A 25194-nucleotide genomic window follows, 5' to 3' on the forward strand; every position below is an offset into this window, starting at 1 on the left:
TCTCATGTATGCAGTATTCTGCCTTTGCTTTATCCTATTCATTTAAAGAATTAAAACACAGTACAAAAAGCAAAAATCCAGAATAGAAGCTGAACTTATACAAAATCAGTCTGACACGAATCGTTTCAAAGTGCACCAAATCTCAATCCAACATGCAAGAATATCAAACTGATCTTTTATTCAAAGTACACCAGACATGAATAGTTAATCAGATCCTCGTTTTTTTGTAGTGTTTTCTTTAATCAATTTTGCTTTGCCGCATGGTTGCTGAAAACAGTGCATTTGACAACCTATATTCACGACAGAGAGATGCCTGCATTACTACTTTTTTCAACGATCAATCTAGTTTCCAGCTTTGTTGCAACATAAAATTATTTTTGTTTCTGAGACAGAGTTACACAGCGCGTGGTTTTTATTAAGACAAAAGAGTTGACTTCACTGCAGAGGTGGCATCCGGTGCTTACAGACCAGGATGTTGACAGTGTGTTTATTATCTTTTTATTTGGGGGCCAGGTTCGTTATAATGAAGGGCATTGTAGCGAGGGTGTACTGTACTTTTACTGTTGTGAGTTGGAGAGGCCCTGTTTGTTTAGCTGACTATTAATGGAAGTCCAGTTTCATTCCCCAAAGGCAGTTTTTGCTGTTGAGACCATTTTTGTATATCCGTAAAACTTATGTAACACTCAAATATAACACAGCACTGTAACACAACAGTAGGAAGTTATTAATGATGAATGACAATGGTGTCTTTGTGTACAGCAGTGCTTACCTATGATAAAATGCTTTGTTGATTTTTACAGGTGATTCACGAAAAAAACTAGGAAGGATACAAATAAGATTTTATTAAAATAAATGAAATAAAATGAGTGTTAAATTATAGTGAGAGGACTGTGGTCTGTATACTGCTATTAAATAGATTGTATGTCGTTTTGTAGGAACAGAGCGTACATGCTTAGACTGGGTGGATATCTTTTTAAGAGCTTGATTGTGGAGAAAAGAAAAGCAATCCATTTAAAGAAGCAGACCTATAGCTTCTGGGGATATCAGCTACTGATAGTTTTTGGAATCATAGAATAATCGTAGAACAACGACGGGGGCTTCCATGTTTTCATCTGCCACTGGCATGGCATTGAACGGAAACAGATTAGAAACTAGTCCCATTCATTTCCTTTAGCAGCATAGCGATCAACGAGTTTGGAATATGTAATGAGGGAATTTGCAGCTGTCCAGTCGCTCTGATGGAGAAGTTAATTAATAAGCATTCAATGCAAAGGAAACGAGAGGTGGGCTTTAAAAAAAGACTGAACAGAGTGCTATGCATTTTATATATGCTGTAAAGGAAAATGTAGAGGTGAAGTAATTTATAAATGGAAACGGAACTTGTGTAACGTCAGATTGCAGTTGGGTTGTGCACTGCAGATGGACCCGGCTGCAGTTTAATATGGAGTTTTGCAGACTGCGTTCATCTCTCTGTGGTATTAGTTTTGAATCACAAGTGTGGACCTCAACAAAAAAAAAATGAAGGGATTTGAAAGAAGTTCAGCAAACCTTTTTGGATACAAAAATGCAACTTTTAAATTAAAAAAAACTTCCCAGGTTATCAGCACCCTGGGGAGAAAAGAGGGATTGAGATTTTATTTTTTTATTTAATTTTTCTATCCAGCTATCTATCCAAATCAGGTTTCTAATTCTATTCAGCAGAATAAACTGTTTAGATTAGAGCTTTGTTTATATTAGAGATGATCTGAGTGTTACTTCTAACCTGGGTTTTAACAGATTTTTGTCTGCTTTGCTGTTCAATATAAGTCCTGTAGCGCAGAGAAGCTGTACTCTAGAGATGATGCCAAGCTGGAAATTCCTCCACACGACTGGCTGTTGACCAGAACTGTGGCTTGGCAGGCAGGCAGCCAGCACAAGCTTTGCTTCTTACAGGAGCGATTTGATCTGCACTCATGGGAGGGTCCAAGAAATAAACAGAAGAATGCTTCAGATAAACCAAGGAAGTTTGAGTTTGTGCTGCAGCTCAAAATAGTGACTGGGTTGCATATATTTAAGTTCACCTTTCTTGCTCCCGAGAAGGTTTACTTACCCAGGATGCTTTTTAAAATGATCTTATGATTTTGCAGGGTCTATTATAGTTTTGTTTTGAAATAAAAAGTGGATTTGGGGGATATTTTTATTTCTTGCCATTAACCATTATAATTCTGCGGAGAATTTCTTCTGTGAGATGACCCAAAGCACTACATACTGCATTAATAATGAATTGGGGGCTCCCGAGTGGCGCATCCAGTAAAGGCGCTCCTCGCAGGATGTGCCCTATAGCCTGGAGATCGCTGGTTCGAATCCAGGCTATGTCACAGCTGACCGTGACCGAGAGTTCCTAGGGGGCGGCGCACAATTGGCTGAGCGCTGCCCGGGTAGGGAGGGCTTAGGTCGGCAGAGGAATCCACGGCTCACTGCGCATCAGCGACCCCTGTGGCCGATAGGGCGCCTGTGGCTCTGCAGCGGAGCCGCCAGATCTGTGTTGTCCTCCGGCACTATAGGTCTGGTAGCATTGCTGTGGATCTGCAGTGCGAAAAATGACGGCTTGGAAGGAGCACGTTTCGGAGGACGCGTGTTTCAGCCTCCGTTTCCTGAGTCGGCGGGGGGGGTTGCGAGCGGTGAGCCGGGGATACAGATAATAATTGGGCATGCTAAATTGGGGTGAAAACCGGGGTAAAAATAATTGGCGACGACTAAATTTTTTAAAAAAATAAATAAAAAAAATAAAAAATAAATAAATAAAAAAACACACTGAATTAGTATTGTGGTAATACAAGCAAGGAAAAGACAGTTGTACCACTATTATTGACAGTATTACTTATCTTACAATAAAGATATCAACCATTAAAAGCTGTGACTACAAAATGGAGTAACTACTGAGTAAGTCAGCAGGTACTGTGGCCTAAAGCAACAAACATAACTGGGCTCCTATTGTACTGCAGATCTATATATACCTTTATTATACCTTGATGATTTTTTGTCTGATACTATATATGTCACGGACCAAAAAACAAACAAAAAAAAAACTTACTATACAACTTACAAAAACATATCCTTGTCTGCAACTAGTGGAAAGCAATTTGAGCACCCAGCTAGTAGAATTTTAAAATAGCACTGTGGCAAAATAAACTGAAAACCTTTTGCTAGAGATGGATGAAGATGCGCAAGCTGTGATCAGAACAGTAGAGTTCTTCCATTTTATACACGCCCAAACTGTTAGTTTTAAGTGACTAAATGGCCTCTCAAGGGAATTCTTTCTGAAAGTGTGTGAAAGATTGCAAATAATGAACCTTCAGTCCCCAATATGAATAGGTTACGTGAGCTGTGGCTTGCCAAGTGCAGTACACGGCACAATACTGGTTGCTAGTAGGTACAGTGCTCCCTCGCTATAATGTGGGTCTCGGGATTGTTTTAAACAGGTGAGGGGTGGGCTGGCTCTATAGTGCATGTATAGTGAGCAAAAATGTAATTTTCCGTGAATTAACTACGCATAAAGCACCATATAATCGACGCTATGTTTTTTACAAAAAAAAAAAAAAGGGTAACATTCCCACTCGTGGATCATTTTAATTAGCAGTTTTTAAACTATAAATAGCCTGGTTAAATGGAGGTTGGGAGTTCATTTCGAAGTGACAGACAAGCAAACCAAGTGCGAGAAGGAGAGCGGGTCAGGAGAGGGGAAGAGGGAATGGGCTCGCCCCAGGTTCGGCTGCCGGAGCGGGGCTGAAGCGAAGCTGAAACGCCTCGTCTCCTGGAGAATGCCGCAGCTCCTCTCACAGCAAAAAAGTAAATACATTAGGAAATATAACCACATAATAGGCCTAATATTTATTTATTTAGTTATAAAATGAATGCTGAATAAGATGTCTTTGTTATAAAGTGCCAATGTAGCTTTTCTTCAGTACAGATACTGTATCAAAAAGGAGAGACAGGAAGTTAGACTGAGAAGTTGTTTATTGCAGTTTGAACAACATCGGTACTGTATTTTCTGTAAAAATATTGCATGAATCACTAGTGTAGGGAATTGGGGGACATGCTGTAGGAGCGTTATATCCGAGGCGTGTTATAGCCGAGAGCCTTATAGCGAGGGAGCACTGTATAGATATTGCTTAGCCTACGTAGTGAAGGGTTTTTATAGGGCCTGAGGTTGCATGGGCAGCATGTTAATAGAGGAAGGTTTACTGCTACAGAATTGACCCTCTTTAGCGGAAACAGTGATTCATACATTTGGGAGAAACATGGATTAACTATTTTTTAATTTTGAACATTTTGGCCTTTTGTTTGGGGTGGGGGGGACGCATTCAGTGGTGAAGGGGGTTTTGGTACAAAGAAAAAAATATATATATTGTCGATTTAACAAAATGAAATATTTTATGTTTTGTTTAAGAAAACCCAGATGTAAGAGAAATGTAAAGAGACTTGCTACTGATAATAATACTTTATGGCTAGAGTTGCAGTTGGTGCTAGTGGATTACAAATTAATATACAGTTGATGAGGATGTAAAAACAAATCTTATCTGGTAAAACATTGATTATAATGTATTCATTGTTGCCAGAATAAAGAAATAACATTTGAATAATGAAACAGCATATTAATAATGCACACCTTTTAAAATTGAACTGTACAAGCATTTTCATTGATGATGATGATGATGATGATGATGATGATGATGATGATGATTTGTTTATTTAACATACGCCTTTATCCAAGGTGACTTACAGAGACTAGGGTGTGTGAACTATGCATCAGCTGCAGAGTCACTTACAACAACGTCTCACCTGAAAGACGGAGCACAAGGAGGTTAAGTGACTTGCTCAGGGTCACAGTCGGTGAATGAGCCGGGATTTGAACCAGTGACCTCCTGGTTACGAGCCCTTTTCTTTAACTACCGGACCACACAGCCTCCTAAAAGATTGATTTATGATCATTTGTTTGAATTATTTTATACAAACTATATTTTATATAGTATGTAGTATTTCTTAATTGCTATATTGGAATTCTGTAATAGGAAAGTGTACGTAAATTAGCATTTGACCATTTAGCTTTTTTTTACTTTTATATATTAATCCTAAAATTTGATATATAAACCCTAAGTGTTGGAGAAAGTTGACTTAATTACTAATGCACAGTAAGAATGTTCTTGGTGTTCTTTTACATTTTGACCACTTTTTTTTAAACTTTTAAATTGCATTCCCGGTCTCAAGATGGCTACATTTCCCATTATCCTCCTGCTCACATATGTAACTGAGATGGATTTACCAGTGAGCAGGAGGATGACGGGAAATGTAGTTCTGAGAGGCCCATGCGGGTACATGGGAAGCCATCTTGAGGCATGGAATGGAATTTAAAAGTTTAAAGTGATCAAAATGTAATAAAAATTTAAAACCATACACACACCTTACGTAAACAGTTGTAGCAACACATGGGAACATGTAACAAAATAAAATAAAAAGGTCCTTATGTACCCTTTAATCCTCAACCCTGATCATCAGCAATTTTCATTGTCACTGTTTAGACTGAGCATTAAAAAGATTTAACAAAAACCTCAACTGCTGTTAATGTAGACAACTTTTTTAAATTGAATAGAATGCAACATTTCAAGAACACATTCGAGCAAACGCTCACGCACCAAAGCAACCATACTACAATGACTCACTGTGAAAATAAACTATACTACACAATACCATAGCTACTGTTGTCAGCAGTGATTGTTATGGGAAGATAAATCATGTAAGGTGCAACCTGTTGCTGTGGAAACAACACACACATGTATGCTGTTCATATGGAATGATTGAATGAGCAGGAACATCTAGGAGCTGTGCGGTGCCATTGAAGTGGGTAGAAAGGGGTTAATTGTCAGGGGCCCTGGTCTTAAATCCTCCCCTTCCCCATCTCACTTCCTCGCTCCATAGACAACATTTGCCCTCCTTGTGCTTCACCCACCAAGGACAGAACATCCATGCAAGTGCACACTCTCCCTTCTGCAAGTCTATTTGAAGCACAGGACTGTGCTACAAGGTGAGGCAACTCACCCGTAGCCTCAGATAATTATACTTGCAGCATGGCTATTGAGAAAGGACCGGCTGTTAGCCTTTAAACATGAGCAATGATGCAGTGAGCAGTGTAATAGCATCTACCACAAACATCTCAAGAAACAATCTGTAGCGTAAAACAGAAGCAGAACTGCGGGTCATTTTTTGGCAAAGCTTGTCGTCCTCAGGGAAAACAGTCTACTTGTTCTTGGTAAAAGTAACCCGTTGAGAACCATACCTCACTGAGCCCTCTGAATGAACCTCCTGATAGTATCAGACACCAACATGTGGAAATACATTTCAGGGAATGTTCTGGCTATCAACCCTCAAGTAAAGATTTTGAAGGGGAATGCAGGTCTGAGGCTATGAATGGCCCATTTCAGTTTGCCGGTATTGGGTTAGATTTGGGACATCCGGTACATAACGAAGAGACCTGGCTTATTAAAAATGGGCATGTGGAAACCTCCAGTACAGTATGCATGAGGGAAAGTTCATTTTAGAACGCTATGCTTCAGCTAAGTTGGTCAAAGAAATGTGGAACCGATAATAAATATATCCTATAAATCTGTCTATATACACTATCAAACAGATTTGCTCAAATGTTTCTTGTTTCAAACCATAGTGCCTTTTCTAACATCCTGCATCTGTGCCTACATGAGCACTTGGCGCCTGCACAGTTTAGTTGAAAGCGTGAAACCCTTTATATCCGTGCCACAAGAGACACACTGGAGCCCTCTAGTTCCTTACTAGATTACTAAAACTTAAGTACTGATTTACAATACCTGTAGTTACTTCAGGGATTGAGTGAACTAGGTATCTGGCAGTTCTGCCGTTTTGCAATTTGATACTGCAGACCCATAGCTTTATAACAGGGTGCCTACAGTAAGTTCTTTCTTGGTTAGGTAACTATATTAGGGCCTGCACTGAGATGTACCATATAACAGGAAGTTTTGGCTGGTATTCAGTGGATTTGCTACCTTGGTAGATTGACGGTTTTTGAATTGGCGTTTTTTAACTTGACACGTTCCAAAAAAAAAAAAAAAATGCCACAGTTTTGTATTTCTACGTTTTTAATTTCAAAAACATTAAAATACATGCTTACTTAAATCTGTCTTCTAAAACAGTATCTAATTTACAGTAACTTGTTACAGCATCTACAATGTCACTGCAGCAACTTGGATAAGAACAAAGAAGGCCTTCTAAAAATGAGTTACAGCATTATTGTTTTATAGTCCTTAATTTAAGATACCAGTAATTGGAAAGGATTAGTAGCTGCAGTACACTAACGATAGACATTTGTGAACTCTCAGTTTTAAAATGTAGCTCTGGTTCACTAACATAACACTAAATGATATTGTGATCATTCCACTGTAATTGTAGGACAGTATTGCCACGTGTGAACACTTTAACAATAAAGCTGAAACAAAAATGCTTTACGTTTAAAACTAGTTAATAGACTATCAAGCACTAGCAAAATCAACTCATTTTTATACAGTGCAGAACTAATTTATTTTAACATTGTTTAGGGACGTTGCGATACCTGCGCGGTGGGTGTCTTAATAGTAGGATCTACAACGAATCGACAATAACAATCCAAAGCAAATTTGCTTTTGTTACAGACTTGCTTTCTTTCTTTTTTTTTTTTTTTTATAAATTTAGTCGTCACCAATTTTATACCCCGGTTTTTCTCCCCAGTTTAGTATGCCCAATTATTATCTGTATCCTCGGCTCACCGCTCGCAATCCCCCCCGTCGACTCGGGAAACAGCGGCTGGAACACGCGTCCTCCGAAACGTGCTCCTGCCAAGCCGTCATTTTTCGCACTGCAGATCCACAGCGATGCCACCAGACCTACAGTGCCGGAGGACAACACAGATCTGATGGCTCCACTGCAGAACCACAGACGCCCTATCGGCCACGGGTCGCTGATGCGCGGTGAGCCGTGGATTCCCCAGACGACCAAAGCCCTCCCTCCCCGGGCATCGCTCAGCCAATTGTGCGCCGCCCCCTAGGAACTCCCGTTCACGGTCGGCTGTGACATAGCCTGGATTCGAACTCGCGATCTCCAGGCTATAGGGCACACTCGGGAGCCCCTGTTACAGGCTTCCTAACAAGTCTGGAATAAACTATTTTGGTTGTTACAGTACTTTAGTTAACCCCTTGTAAAAAATAAATAAAATAACACAAAACTGCTTAACATAAAGAACAGTCGTACAGGTACCACAGTAGCAAACTCAGTTTACACTGCCTCGGAATTGCTGATTGCATCATAAATTCCAGATTTTTTAAATCCATTGATGTAAAGTCTGATCTGCATTTTAATTTTTTCAAGCAAATTGGCTTCATCACACTACCATTCTCATATTCACTTTGATATCTGACACATTCTTTCCCTTGCCCAGAGCTTCTTTAACCTGTGCAGCATACCAGTCTGTCAGAGGCCGGGATCACTCACTGTACGCTAAACACTGATTTGGTGGAAAAATTCCCTGCCAAAATTTCCCGTTACACAGTATTTGGTCCAATTAGACAATTTAGAACAGGGTTGGAAGAAAGATACATAATGTCACACCGATATTTCTACTTATTAAAACATGCTCTTTCAATTGTTTTGAAAACTATGGCTATTCTATCGCACCAGCTCTGATTTTCAAAATCTATGTCCATGAGGAACTAATTTTGCATAAGTTCCAGTTTCTCATTGATTGGGCAAATTCAGTTTGTTTTATTATTATTTTTTTTATTTAGTTAGTTAGTTAGTTTTGTTTTTTTAACCTAAAGTTTGCATAGACATTTGGTGCAAGAACCTATTCCACATTCTGTAAATGTAGTCCATGATGGCTTTTTATAATTTATTGTCCAGTATTCATGAAACTATATGTATGCCATTTGTGTTTGATCTGCTATTCAACAGTAGAACAGGTCGTGGTGAACTACTTTTTCCATGATAAAGAATTGCATATTCAATAAACAGTTGCTCCCCATGGATATTTGTGTTCTAGAGAGTTTCCAGTTGGTATACCTGCGGCTTTTTGATTATTCTTGCTTTTCTGGTGTTCAGCATTGTATTCTAGTAACGAGTGGGGGTATGTCAGTCAGAGAGTGACTAGCTCTACACAGTCACTGGTGTTATTACAACACTGAATATCAGCCTTTTCAGTATTTATGAAATGCTTTGACAGAAAGATTGTTGAACGGCAATGGGTTTGGTAATGTGTTTTTCAGTATTTCAGAAATCCTAGAAAGCTATGCAGTATGACGTGAAGTTAGAGAGCAGAATCCTGCTCTGTCATGACATTCGCAACATCGTTTGTTGAATCAGTGTGCTGTTGAATCGCAGTGATTATCAGGGAGTTTCTCAATACGAGGAGTATTTAGAAGGGCTATCTGTTTTTTTTCTCGGGACACCGCAAGATGCTACTGTTCTTAGGTGGAATTCCTTTTAATAAAAATCAGAGTTGTCTACTATGTTTTCCTCCTAAGAGGTCCAATTAATTGCAGAGGTAGAACATTGGTATAATTATGCATGGTTCTATGAATTTACTACTTTTATTAAGCAAAAGTTTGTGACAGATTAGTGTCACCGTTCTAAAATTACAGCAAAGTGTACACTTGGGATTTCTGGCAGTATGCAAAGCCCTTTCTAAAGCAGAATCCAATTCTCCATATGAACACCCTAGACAGTGCATTACAGCTCCCCACAGATTACTCGAACATGTCATGTATAATTCTGTAATTTCTACAGGCTGTTTTCATTGTCACATACAATATCCTAGTTGTTGATGCCTGTGGGCATTGTGATAACATGACCTACTCTGAACCGATTTGAAGTTATTGTCCGTTTTATAGGAGACCGCTAGGATGCAGGTGCTGGTATTGATCCATCTAGCTAACAGGCACCTTAGTACACGGTTATGATTTGCACAGAGGGCAGTTGCACGATAAACCATTGAGGTCTATCAAAGTACAACGAAGAACACCTAATGTTGGTTCCCAGTAGCTTGTAGTACAAATGTGGTTCAATTACTGCATATTGCTGTTCTTGGCTGGAGACGCACATGGAGAAAGCTGCACTGGACTTTATGTTCCTGCGAGGTTATGGAAATAATTTGACTGGGATAGTTTGGCTCATCGCACTTCAGCAACCCCTACTGGTCAGGAAAACCGAATGAGTGCAGTCAGGGACTGCCCAGGCTGGATCCTCCTCTCCACGGTTCAGTTAATATCCGTTGCTTAGGTTTTGTGTTCAACCTGTTGTTGTAAAATATTAAAATTAAATATGCTAGTTTTAAACAAATATTCCTTGTTTTGTGTTTTGCAGAAATACCGTTACCAAGATGAAGACACGCCTCCACAAGAACACAGTTCCCCTCACCTTACCAATGAGGTGAAAGGACCAGAGTTGGTACATGTATCAGAAAAGAACCTTTCACAGATTGAGAATGTACACGGTTTTGTCTCTCACTCACATATCTCCCCTATGAAGGTAAGAGGCACAGTATGGATATTCATTTTAGTTGTGTGTTGTTTTTACATTAAGATCTAAACCCTATAGAACAGTTTACATTCACGGTTAGCAAATCAATTTCTAGTCAACACTGCAACACAACACTGACTGCAGTGCAACACCATATTTCTGTTTTGAATGGGTTGTGTTGTGACTTGGCTCAAGAGTGATTCCTGCTTGCATGGTGTTTTAAGTGTGTGAAGAAGATGCATTTGCCTGTCCTAAATGAGAATGACTTTTTGGTTTGTATTTATAAAATAGTACTAAAGAAATGTAGACGTTTTAGCAAGAAGTATTTGTCTGTTTATACATTATAACATTGTTAGTATAATGATGAAGGCACCAGCTGAAACGTCTACTTAAGTTATGGGTGAATTTCTGAAGGTTTGCCATTACTTTACGTAATTTCCTCTTCTAAACATCTACAGTAAGCCTTGATTTATCCAAACAGCCCCTTGCTAACCTGTCTTGTTGTGTGCTGTGCTATTGTGCCCTGGAGTTATAGAAAGTGTGCTATTCCATCCTCACTTTAGTTCTGTACTGTATGTTTATAGATTTGAAGATAATAGGTTTTATTATATCCTTCCTTCTGTTGGAAAGTGATGTTAACAGTTTCACTGATTTATCCGAACAGTTAGTTTGGATAATATAAGTTATATGGCATGGCTTTTAAGGCACTCCTATTTTCTTTCACTGTTGTCAATAAAAAGTCATGGTGCCCTAAATGCTCTTTTTAAAGCACAAAAACCACGGCTCAGAAACAAGAACATTAGGTCTTGGAACTTTGTGCTGAATATAGTATTTCAAGCATCATAGGATATCTAAAAAAAGGATGCCAATTTTAAGATTAGAATTTTTTTTTTTGATCAGTTTTCTGCATAAGTAAAGGCCTAGCCTTTTCACTAACTGCAGGCAGACTGTCAGCTTCTCACAGTTCTGGCCTCTCTGTTTTACTTGCCATCAAGCAATTTGGAAAAGATAAGACATTTGTTGTTTTTATTATTATTTTATTTTAAAAAACAAGTTACTGGACAACATGGTTTCTGGTAAATTTAATAATACTAATCACACTATTCCTTAATATCAGTTTACGCTTTAGTTAGCATTTATTTGCAATCACATTCTAGAATTGTTTTAAGTTTAAACTTTAGTTTTCTGCATTTCAGTGTAAAACCTTTATCAGGGACATAAATAAAATCGAATACAGTGCTTCCTAGTTACAGTGCAGCCTACTGTATTGTAACCCAGCTGCTTGTGTAGCATTGGCTATTTTCCACACAAAACCAATTCACTTGCAATTCTGTATATTTGTTCAAGGCCCCATGCTGTGGTTTGATGTGATTTTTCAATAATCAGCAACAGCATCTGTTTTTTTTTTTCCATTAAAACACACTCCAGCTGCATCATCACTCTCCCTTGCCCTTTGACTTGTCCTCATTTCCCTCGGCGCTAGGTGTTTGATTTTTAGCTCACCTTAAGGCACCTTTCATCAGTAAATTTGTTGTGGAGGCTGAATAGATGACCAATACGTCATAGAAGGCTCCCATTGCTCACTGGTGGTGCGCAGTGCTACAGGAGGCATTGGGAATACTAGAAACAATGAATAACTGAAATGTATGGATTTGATGTCTTGATGACTTTCAGATTGATGTATTGAGTCTTCCTTTACCTAAAGAGCAAGAGGTGGCTGTACAAAGCTTTCACACAGTTTAGAGGGTAGTTGAGCTTGAATGCCAAACTCGTTTCACACAGGCTTCTATCACAACTAATCATCCAGCAACGCATGGCAGAGCACTTTACAGTTAGAGCATACAAAATGCAATAGATTTTTGCACTGACAGCAGGAGGAAAACAAGGAGTAAAATTTCAGATATCACCGTACCATAGGTGTGGAATGAGAACGGCACTATATTTCTGGAGTAAGAACACATTTCAAATTTATTATTTTGTAATACAAATGGCTATTAAAATGATATAAACACACTGTTGATAAAAAGCATACAGCTGGTCTAATGCTTATTTCACGATTTTTTGTTTTAATGTTAATTCAGGAAGGAGTACCAGTGGGATTAAAAACAATTCAAGCAAGTCCGAATTTATTTTGATCCACTTAAAATACTCTGACATGTTAACGTATTCAGCCTTTTCAACTTCTTTGTGTTTGCATGTGTGATGCATGTGCATCTAAGGACATTGGCACACATGTCGTGGAAAGAGTAGAAACAGCAAACTTTAACACATCTGTCTTATGGTTTGTACAATAATCCATGTCTCGATTTGCCTTGTCTTTTGTGGTGTATAATCTCTATTTTAACCTTATCGTCTTTTTCAAGAAAGACTATGTCTGTCCGTGTGTGTGTGTGTGTGTGTGTGTGTGTTGTGGGTCACATACTCTTAAGAAGTCAAAGACTACCCACTGTATTTCCTTTGGCCTGAACTGGATGTCACATGGGTTGTTTAATGGGAAAGATGGTGACTACCCTGTGGCATATTTCCTTCTTGTTGTTTTTCTTGATAAAACCCCCAAAAATGAGCTTTTAGACCAAACAATCCCAAGAATCCCATTGGAAAGACAAAGACAGCAGAAGCCCTTTCAATGTGTGTTTATGGATGCTGCATTTTCTGGCAGAATGTTCTGGGTGGAAGGTGGGCTACAAGGTTGAATGCTTTTCTAAGGCCTAGATTCACACATACTGTCGCATCCCGTTTTCTACTAACAATTCCATTGAACCGATCTAGGTTGTTATTTCCTTTTTTGTTTCACCTGGCCTTGGAATAATAAAAAAAACACACAAAAAAAACATGTAGTGCAGGTATTCTGAACTGGCTGTGAAAGTACCAGCCCTTTGGGAAAGTTAATTTTAAAATCAGATTTTTGAATTTGCTGCAAGGTTTATTTTATTTTTTATTTATTTATTTATTTTAATTTAACAGTTTTACAGCAGACTTGCTTTTTAACTGAGGATCCGTCAGAAGATTATAACTAGGCTTGCTACTATTAGATTTTTTTTTTTTTGTGTAATCGACGATTTCATGTCAATGTTTATTTTAGAAATAATTTACCTTTTTTTTCATTCTTTATTTTTCAGTTCAAGCAGAATGGGTGAAATCGACCTTTATGCTTAAAAAAAAAAAAAACTTTTTATGTGAGAAACGTCTTATTTAGCGAAACCTCTTTATCATATTCAACATGCAACAAAACCATGGTTACCAACATTGTAATTTAAATAACTTTTGGTTACAGCAGAGCCATACCTTGTAAAGAGAAAGATCCTACACACATTTAAAAATGTTCTTAAATAAACCGCAGAATATGCAGCATACACAGTCTCCTATAGCATAAATTTACAAGAAAATATGCACAGCACAAAACATTAGATAGTTGAACAGAACTAACTTGCACTTATTCAGAGTCTGAGCTCCCCCCTCTCCTGCTTCAGCACAGCTGGAAGGCAAGGCAGACAGGCCCGCTTCGTCCTGCCGCGGAAACTTCAGCCGTCAGTCAGGGTATTGTGCACAATATTCATTAAGTGTTTTCCTCTTGTGCCCCATTTTCAAATCAAACTAGTAACTGTCACTGTATACCTATAGCAAATGCTTACCTACACCTTAAGTTGGTGACAGGCTCTGTAGCTGGCAAATTAAAGTGCGTAGTCGGTGCAGGTCATGATGATTGACAGTCATTTAAATGAATGAGAGCAATCATGGGGTTTCCATGCGGGTCAATTGAAATAGCGAAATGAAATGGCGATGCGCGTGCACGTTTGGGAGAATTTACTCGGGTAAATCAGGTTTGTGGCCGAAAAAAACGGCCAAAGAGAGGGATAGGGTAAATCTCATTTACTCGTGTAAATGACGAAACACACGGGAAAACCACGCCCAGTTTCACATGGAAACCCTTATTTCACGTGTAAATGTTAATGAGCATGTTTATCCTTAACTATAAATATTGCAAGGGAGCAGGTCAGTTGTTACTGTGGATTCCAAGACGGCAGAAAGTAGTGGCTGATGGGCGATTTTATGGTTAGCAGTGGAGTAGATCAACTTAATGATAATGCGGGCGGCCTTTTTTATTATTGTTTTTTTGCTGTGTCTGGTCTGTCATGTTGTATATATCTTGTGGGTTTACAGTTCTGTATAAAACCACTTACCATGAACCGCGTTATACATTTGTTATAGTATTAAAGCAGCTGTTTGAGAATACCCTTGCTGTAAAAACTATGCTAAAGTTAAACACGAAGAGCAAGTGAGCTGCTTAACTGAATTAATTCCCGTCCTTTTTTTGATCCCAGCTATGTCCAAAGACAACGCGCGTCTGCCCTCCACGTTAATAAATATATTTTGTGAACTGGATGTCACAAGCCAGCTCGATCGCTCAAAACAGCGCAACAACATCCAAGTTGTTATTGATTGTGTTTTGTTTGTTTGCATCTTTAATATTTAACACAGCAGTAAATCCAACACAACTTAAAAGAAAGAGCATCTCTGACAGCACAAGCCACCTCAAATTGAAAAACAATTTGGTCAAGAGCAGTAAAGCATATTATTAACCAAGCAGGCACAGGGTATTTTGCTGTATTACAGCAGCTTAGATTCACTCATGTACCAGTTCTCAGTGCATGGAAACCACATTTTCACAAAATGTCACTAGTAATCTTCAAAAACTTTACGCATAGTTAATTTACATATCAACACCCACCTTTCTTATTAATTTGCATGACGGTGGGTGAAAACCCCGGTTTACTCGAGTAAAATAAACTGAGTGAATGGAAACCCCAAAAAGCATTTTACAAGACATTTAAAAAAAAAAAAAAAAAAAAAAAAAAAAAAAGCCATTCAGAGCAGAACAGACACGGGACAGACAGTAAGTAAAAAAAAACTACACAAACTAGAGATGATTTCTAAATGATTATTTTTGGTAGGGAAAAAAAAAATAGCGAGTAGTTTTACCGACCGTTTATCCTATATAAATTTATTTCAGTCAAACTCATATTTTTGGGGAATTCGACGTTTAACGAGCTTTATTGATTTAATATTGAAAAGTAGCAAGCCTAATTATAACAGTTGTACATGCGTACGATCTGCGAGCACTGCGAGCGGAAACAATCTCACTCGTGGAAATCTTTCTGTCTTTGTTGGACAGAAACATCCCTAGACTGGGTGCACATGGATAGGGAGGTTTCCCCTGCAACAGATATCATTGTTCTGTACCTGTTTGAGTAACATTTGATATTACGAGCCAGACCATCTACTGCAGTATAATTGATTAGTCCATTTTTTTTTAGTACCTGATGGGGTGTTACTGAGCAGAGATCCCGTAAATGATGTATGCCTTTCTTTCCCCACATGGTTTCTGGCACCAGATATGTGGCACTGGCACTGCGACTGATGAATTATGCCTGCCATTTCATGTTACCTTAAAGTTACAGTGTAATGCCCCCGAGGTTTGACTTTGAGGGGTTTCTGGATATGTCGTCATTCTCATGCTTTCCGCCTACTCCCTTAAATCACAGTCCTCAAGGCTCTGCCCCCTCGCTGTGCGTTCAGATTTGGAGGGAGGACATGACCACCTGTTGTCATTTTCACTCTGAGGCATTAAGATGTGTAGCATATGAATGACAATAAAGACCAAGCAACATAATGACCTGACACCATATAATGATATTGTTAGAATGTCACATGCCTCCTTCTCGGTATAGCTATCGTTTCTCTGACCTGCAATAAAACAAGCAAAGACATAAATATGCCATTATTAGTAGTAAAACCTACTTACAGTAAACACGGACTGACTGTAACCTGAGTGGAAACACACATGTTGTCCGGTGTTGAATGTTTCTGGGATTTTTGGTGTTTATAGTCTGCCAACACAACCAGTTGGTTTAATACCTATGTGATAGAAGTTTTTGTCATACAGTATGATATGTTGTAATACAAACTGCAGTGCCCTGTGCTCTCTGCTTCATCAGAAAGCAGACATTGTTTGGCTATATATCCCCTTGGTAATTCTTGCTAAAGGAACAGAATAATTTTTTTTAAAAAGCACCTGCTAGTTTTAGTACATCTAAAGGCTTCACAGTTTTAAAAAAGTATAAATATATAATGTAAAAGTCTGTAAATAAATAAAAAGGAAAATGTTACTATCCAAATACACAAGTGCTACAGTAAATTACTAAAGTATCATTTGCATAAATAAGGCAAAAGTACAACAGTTCCCTTTTAATGTAAATTGGTGTTTTAATAAATGCAACTTTTATTCAACAGTGATCCTCTTGCTCCACCTTGTGGTTAGTTAATGCGTGGCACTTATTGTCAGGAAAATTGTACTGGGTTACAGAAATGACTGAAAGCAGGAAGTAGCACAAACCATTACTGTGACACATGCTTCCCTGTAGAACTCATTATTTTAAGTGTTACTTTTTGTTTAAACACATTGTCATTCTAATCATACAGAACGGCTACCACTGACACTGTTCCAATGTTGGCAGAAACGGCCTTCACACGATGCAACGCAGGTTGTAATGTTCGTTTTCTAACAAATAGGTAAAGCACTGTCTAATTGTTAATATTAAATCAAAACATGAACTCTTACTTAAACGCCTCAGTCTGAGACAAACATTTCAGCTAATGCTTAAATAATTCAGGAACGCTTCTCAGGGTTATTAAACATTATTTCTGCAACAGTCCTTTGGATATTGAAATTATTGATGGAAATGTATTCAAAGGCAAAAATTACCATGTATATGATATTATATAGGCAAACCTGAGACCTGTTTATCATTCTACTGTGTTGAATTGACTTTGTTAGACAGCTACACCATTATTAATTAGTAACTGACAGTCCATTACAAGTGTTGAGGGGTTGTACAATATTGTACAAAGCTATTTATCTAATTCTGAAATGTGTTTTTGAATTGCAAGACTGTTTTTGCCCGTTTGTTCTTGCCAAAACAGATGGTGTAAACATCTTGAACCTCCCCGGGATTGCTGGGCCCGTCTGATCTGTAAACAGTCCCTGTAAACACTTTCCTAATGAACACTGCTTTCCCAAGTACTTAGATGCACCATTATATTAACTGTGGTCTTCAAAGCAGTCCTCATTTTTAAATGCTACCTTTTCAATTACTTTCTCTGTCATTTTGCCAGTGGGTGCTACAGTCGCTCTAACTTATCCCACACAATACATTGATAAATGGGAACAATATTGCCGCTTCTATTAATTTATCATTATCAGGTCTTCATTTAATAAAACCTAGTTCCCTTTCAAGTACGAAATATATCCATTACACGATGGGTTAACCTATTATACCCGATTCAACTGAAAACTTCTACCAAAACTTCGTCTTACGCCCGCAACATCCACATGCCTGTCTCCGCCCCCAACAGGAGACAAAATTGCATGCAGGATGGCGCTTGGTGCCATTTTCTGTTCAGCCTTTTCAGCTACACAGAGTGACTCAGCATTTCGGGAGAGTGAAATCTTCGACCAGAAGCAGTCAGATAAGCTTGTCTTATTTTATTTCTGCTTGTTTTTTCCACTTGGGATAAACCGCTGAAGCAAAAAATTGTTTAAATAGTTTGTGTGTTACCTCAAGTCTGTTTGTTTGTTTTTCGCTGCCTTCTGGCCAGTGGCAGCAGCAGCAGGTTTGCCTGCTCCTGCACTCTACAGATCGCTGACACATTATTATTATTATTATTATTATTTATTCTCTCTTTTCTACCTTCACTCTGGCTGGAGTTTTTAGTCTTGTGTTTTTTACAAGCATATTTTTTGTGGTTGAAACGGTTTTGTGTTTCTCCCCTTTTTATTCCCTTTTTTGCGTGCGGCTCACTGCTCAAGCAGTCACAGCGGGCTGGTCTCAGACTTGCTTGCAAGCCAGCACTCCTGGACGGGCACTGTGTTTAGCTCTCGGGCTGCACAGATTAACTTGCGGGCTGCAGCCAAACAGGTAGAGAGCTTTGCTCTTCTGCCCATGCCACGATAGCTGGCAGCTTCGACACCACTTTGTAAAGGCTTGTCACCGGGAGAGAGCTGTAAGTGGGCTCTCATCAGGTTCTTGCATTGCATCCCTATGTTGCTGCCTTGGTCACGCACAGTTTGTTCAGGCCCTGGCAGTACCACCCATGCACCATACTGTACCGCACTGCACCATGTACCGTACCATGCAACATACTGCACTTTGCACCGTAATGTACTGCACCGTGCCAACGTGCACTGTACCGTACAGTGCTCCCGCACTGTTGCACCGTGGTGTACTGTACCTGTGTCCTGTGCACCGTAACGTATCGTGCATTCTGTACGGTGATCCCGCACCATGTTGCACCGTAGTGTACTGCACTGTGCACCGTACCGCGCATACTGTACTGCACCGTACCGTGCCGTGCATCGTACCGTGTTACCACCCTTTCACATTAATATACCGTCTTGCTGCAACGATGCCTGGGTTCCATTCTTGCACAACCTGCAAGAAGTGCATCCTTCAGAGGATAAGCACGATCAATGCGTGTGGTGTTTTGGGGCTGAGCAACCCACCCCTACTCCCCCTGTGGTGCAAACGGCTGCTGCAGCACTGGGTGCAGGATGACTGTGTGTCCCTCGCTGCCTCGGGAACTTCTGAGGAGCTAGAGGAACTTCAGCTGGAGGAGGACGAACCACTACCGCCTCTCCCCTTCTCCGCAAAGCACACAACCTTATTGAAAGAGCCACCACAGCACTGGAAGTGCCGTGGCCTGAGGATTTCGAGCCGAAGCACTCAGTTTTTGAAAGGCCCTCAGTTCCCTCCAGAAGGACCTCGTTGCCTCCTGTCCACCTGCACTTTCTGCGAGGACCAGTCAACTTGGGGACACCTCACGACGGCCCCGGCTGTCAAAACCGAGGCTATCCAATTGGATCGTGGAGACAGTCAACATTGCTTACGAGCAAGCCAACTTGCCTCCTCCATAGAAGGTCAATGGTCATTCCATCAGGGGTCTTGCTACCTCTTGGGCGTTGTTTCAGGGTGCATCAGTCTCTGACATTTGCGATGCAGCGGTGTGGGCCACTCCTCACACCTTCACAAGGTTTTACAGGCTTAATGTCCTGGATCCTTAAAACCCTGCCTTTGGAACCAGAGTGCTGACAGCAGCGTCTCAGCCGGACTCGGAAGCACATGCATGAGGTAATTATGCGCTCTCTGTGGCCGTTACCATGCCCTATAATTGTGGCAAGCCATTGGTCTCGCCAATTTGGCTGTCATGCAAGTCATGTCCTTGTCCTGGTTCCCTGAAATAGAAATTCTATGCAGTAGGCTGAAGAACATGTATGGCACTGAGCGCCGTCCTCGCAGTTTTGTCCCCTGTAGGGCCGGAGACAGTATAGATGAAACAATAGTACATTTCCACAATACGAACAGTTGCGAGCCCACTCTTTTCATGATACACCGATTATCACAATAGTAGCGGTTATTTTTCAATTACTTTTTTTTAACTGAATAAAAAGAAAAAAAAAAGTTTTTTTGTGGGATGTGGTCTGCAACACAAGGAAGCTACAATCTTTAAAAATGCAAGATTCTAGCAAGAATGAAAAAAAATTACTAGCACACAGGTGGAAGAAAAAGAATCTTCGTGAAATTGTCCTTATATTACCATTATTAATAGTTATAAAAAAAAAACCTTCATTTAAGTCTGTTAAAATGGGACTGCTAGCTTTTTTTTTCTCCTTATGCTTTATTTACACATTTTATTTATTTAAATGTACTTGGAAACATTGCATAACTACAAAATATGAAGCATCTGTATTTCTTTCAATACATTTAAAGTACTTGCTTTCTGTAAGGCACACATACTACTAACTATTCTCAATTCTTTTTCAAATAGTCTGCAAAATAAATAATTGTGTATTATACAACCTGTAAGTATGGAATAGAGCAGTATTGGCATAATGTTCTTTATGCATATTCCTTTTTTTATTCCTTTTTTGTCATTATTATTTTATTTATAATTTATGAAAACACATTTCAATACCGTTCTCAACTTTGTCCCGAAGTAGTATGTTCTTCTGGTGGCATAACAGCCTATAACGTGTACATTTTAATGAACGTATTGAAATTATATACTGATAATTGGAGCAGTATAGGGAGGGCGCCGCACTGAAAAAAAATTATTAAACTTACCTTGCTTGTTGTCTTTTAACTCCACCGTGTGATAAGTACGGAAGGGCATGTTTTGAAGTTCCTGCATTTGTTATGTTTTTGCCACATTCTACATCCTATGGTTTTTCCCTGCTGTATTTTTTTGTAGTCAAAGTACACACCAATGATTTTACCCTTATTTGGCGAGAAAAGCATCTGTTCTGATTCCAGCCATGTTGAGTGAGTATGTGACTATCGTTTTCTATGATTATCGAATAATTAAAAAATGTTCACGATATAATTATTACGAATATTCTTAATCATGATATATCGTACTATCGAAAAATCGTTTCACCCTTATGAGACAGGTGTGCTGACGTTGCGGGCATAAGACGCAGCTTTGGTAGAAGTTTTCAGTTGAATCAGGTATAATAGGTTAACCCATCGTGTAATGGATACATTTCTATTTCAGGGAACCAAGATTATGATGATAACCTATCGATACTTTATGTACAGATATGGCCAAAAGTTTTGCATCACCCTATAGAATTAACAAATTTCGCTTCATAGTTGAATGAAACCTGCTGAATAATGTTACGTTAACATATTGAATTATGTATTGCTTTGTAGTTTTCCATATACACAAATTAAAAAAATGTGACATTTCAAAAGTTAACATGAAATACTGTACTACTATTATGGCTTCCGGTAGACTTTTGCGGTATCATTTTGTAGTTTCTTTGATTAGATGATGTTAAATAGAAGATCTAAATTATGTTCAGAATTTTTTTTTTTTTGTCTCGGTCCTAAAATTGTAGGTGATGGCCATAGCTCGTGTTTGGTTATGGTATGGTTATCAATTCAGTATTGTAGCCATGCAGTGTACTGTGTAAAAAAAACTTAACTGCTGTCTTTTGTATGTATATGAAAGCATGCAGTCTCTGTTTCTGTAGGCTTGGTTGAATGGCTCTGGACTGTTTAAACAGGTACAGTAACATGCCCCTTTATAGGTAGAGTCCCTGGAGTGTATCTTCGATGGGCCTTCGACTTTAGAAAAAGATGCGCTTCCCTCTTCTCAGCTGACTTTGTTGCAAAGCATTTCAGTCTCTCAGGTAATGTTTCATGATTGTTGAATGTGGTGTCCTTGGCTTTTTGTTTTTTTGCATAGCATATGTGTTGGTTGAAACTGCCTCTCCCTTGCAGCCTTGAAGCTGTTTGGAATATTTTTCAATTGTGTGATTCTCTCATTGCAGCAAAGAGGGCACTAGTCTGCATCTTGTCTCTCTGCAGTTTTCTTTGCAAGCACTAGAGGGCAGCAAATATACAGTGCATGACCAAGCTTGTAGTTTTTTTTGGTGCAAAATATTCTGGAAAATGATCCCTGGCTGCTTTTCAAATGCTTGTTTGTGATTGTAGCTCATTCTAGTTCTGTTCTGGCTGGTGCCGGAGTGTGATGTTGTTTTCTTGTATGGTAGGGGCAGCGTGTTCTGCTTTTGTGGCTTATGGACTGTTCTGTCTGCCTGAGTGACATATTGCATTATCTTGTGACCTTAAAGGTAATAATTAAACCTATTATCACAGCATTCTCAAGTCCTTTATCATTTTGTTGCAGGTTATTTAGTTTCCCAGTGTTTTTAATTTTCTCTTCTGAATGCCACACAGATATTAGGATCATAATGTGGGGTCCTCATGCCTGGTATACAGGAATTGTGTTTTAATTGTATTTTTCACAATTAATAACAATTACTCAATAATATTAAACAACAGGTGAAAGAAAACGGAGGGGGGCTGAAGTGAAAGTAATTCATTATTTGCAAAATGATAAGATCTGCTATAAAATGAGAAATCAGGAAATGGATTCTGAAGTTGACTTACCTATTTAGCTTTTTTCCAAGCATTTTGTTTTGGTTGACAAATTACATAAATTTCCTCTCACCGGCCCATGCTATGGCTTTACGATCATATTTTCATAAAGTTACATTTTTGGTCGTTTTTACAAATACTCTAAAAGCATATATGTACCAAAATGCATATGCCAAAGTGTAAAACTGAGCCCATGGCATTGATTTAGATTAAATGTAAGAGAGAAACAAATATGTTAGCTAGGATTTACTTATGGGGGGTTGTGCAAAGTAGTCATTAGAGGGTCTTAATAAAGCATGTTCAAACGCAGAATTGAGCAGCCTGAAAGGGTTTCAGCTTTTTAAATACAAATGTGTTTGTTTTCTTTATGAAAGGGGGGGTGGGGGTAGCACGACACCATCAGGATTACTATGGGGGTAATACGTGGCAGTATTAACTAGGTTCACTGTTACTTGGAGAAATAAAATAGACCCTCTTGAACTAAATAGTTTTATTACTGTTTAAAGTGTGTAACCCAAACATTTTGTTTAATTCCCTACAGCAGCCCTAAATTCCCTTCACCTGAATTTTGGAATTCGCTTTTCCCCTCACTGCAGCAATTCCCCACATGACTCGGGAGACCCAAAGGTTCAGTGGGTGTCCTCCGATCCCACGACCAAGCCAGCTTCCTTTGTCACCCAGGAACCACAAGCTCGTGGCTATAGTACACATGTTTAGCTCTTTTTAAGTTACGAATTTTCGTTGTGCTTTCACTACTCATGAAACATGCAGATTGTTGACAGTCCTCACTCTTGATTCACTGAACATGGACAGCACAAGCAGTAGCTGTATTGGTGTGTTACACTGTATCTATGTTACACATAGGAAGCTTGCATGGGACATTCTTTAACACTTGCAAGCCTGCCCTGGAGGAACCTCTCTTCATGAGAATGAGGGAGCTGACCCCAGCCGTGCCTGAAATGTGTGGTGGTTACAGTATGTTATGTCTACCGAGGCCTGGGTTTAGACTCCATTCATTTGTTATCTTAGCCTGGGTACTAAATAATGTATATTTTTTCTTTTTAAAAGCAGCTAAGTGCTACAGATTACACCAGCATAGAAGCTAATACATTTGATCAGTTGTGAGAATAACCTCAAACTATACTCTATTAGAATGAAAAAGGAAGTGGGGGGACGGAGGAGGACTAGCTGCGTTATCGCCTGTAATATCAGTTGATTAGGTTGCATCATTTATTATTGATTATAGCAGCAAGCATCTTAAACCAAAGATTCATATTTCAGGGCTATTGTATGAAGGAATGCGTATCTGGACCGTACAGCGCGTCTATTACCACGACCCCACCACCGCAGGACCCAGTACGGCGCGGGACCCAGTACGGCGCGGGACCCACCACCGCGGGATCCAGTACGGCGCGGGACCCACCACCGCGGGACCCCTTACCGCGGGACACCTTTACAGTGACAGACTACCACTGCGAGCCCCTTACAGCGCATTACCGCGCACAACTTTGTAGTTATACTTGCTGCCTGCCCGAGTTGCCTTCAGGCTCTTAAGTTATTGTGAAGTAGCTGCATGGTTTGTTTCAAGTTATTGTTGTTAATTTTATTTTTTTTAACATTACCTTAACAAGTTGCTCTTTTTCAGTAAAGACGTATTTTCCATGCAGAGTTTCGATAAAGGACTCTTCAGAAGCAATTCATGTTCAAAGCAATTTTTTATTATTTGGCATACAGTACCAAAATAGTCAAAACAAAGTGAAACTACATTGTGCTTCCCCTCTGACAAAAATAGTTCCAGTGTCACACTAATATCTGCTCAGCTGGAAAATAAAACTTAATAATAATAATAATAATAATAATAATAATCCTGACATTAGGAAAGAACAAAACGGCTCCTAATTATAAGCAGACATACAAATACAAGTGCTCACATCGAATTAATAAAAATGCACATAATTAATAAAATAAAGTGTAGATCCAAAATATATAAAGTAAATAAAGCAAATATTAATATAGTTACAAGACCACCACTGTGTTGCATCAACATCAAAAATAAGTAAAACACAAATGAGATTACAAAACATGCACCCTGTTAGTAACTTTAATATAAAAGATAAATTATCTTGGGAAACTTTCCTCGAGATACTGACTTAACTTAACTTAACTTAATTATTAATGTTATTTCCGGTGGCTATCTACATTTTAGTTATACACAAAGCCTGAAATATAATTCTGTTATGATGCGGTGGAGCAGCACCTACCACGCACTGACAAAGGAAGGATGGCACTGCGCTTTCGGGGAACTTCTGGGATCCCGACACCTCTCCATTTGGTCATTCATTGAGGGAATAAAAAAGGAACAGACCCTCCATGAACTGAAAATGAGCAGCTTGTGCTGACAGTCTGCCGTCAGAGGGGAGGGCGAGGTGCCGCACAATTACCAGGAACATTGAGTCGATTGTCACCGATTACCTCAATCACCCACTATGTGACTATTTGCGTGGCATGGCGCGTTCCAGTTGTTACTCCCCCTACTACCAGTTTCCCATATGTCAGATTATCGGACAAAATTAGCCTTCCCGGAAGTAGCCCTTCTGAAGGGCAGGTGCAATTTCTCTGTTATATCTGATAATATGCGCCTCCC

General features: G+C 39.2%; 1 protein-coding gene across 22 annotated transcripts in view; it reads left to right on the forward strand.

Moving 5' to 3' along the window:
• Positions 1-25194, forward strand: part of LOC117417163 (disks large homolog 1) — a 207851-nt gene that overhangs the window by 83467 nt on the left and 99190 nt on the right. For all 22 annotated transcript variants that reach the window (XM_034029084.3, XM_034029085.3, XM_059034543.1 and 19 more), the window contains one exon: positions 10396-10560. In XM_034029084.3, the coding sequence (XP_033884975.1) occupies positions 10396-10560 (165 nt within the window). The remainder of the gene's footprint in view (positions 1-10395; positions 10561-25194) is intronic.

This window comes from Acipenser ruthenus, chromosome 12 (assembly GCF_902713425.1).
Source record: "Acipenser ruthenus chromosome 12, fAciRut3.2 maternal haplotype, whole genome shotgun sequence".
Classification (NCBI taxonomy): Eukaryota; Metazoa; Chordata; class Actinopteri; order Acipenseriformes; family Acipenseridae; genus Acipenser; species Acipenser ruthenus.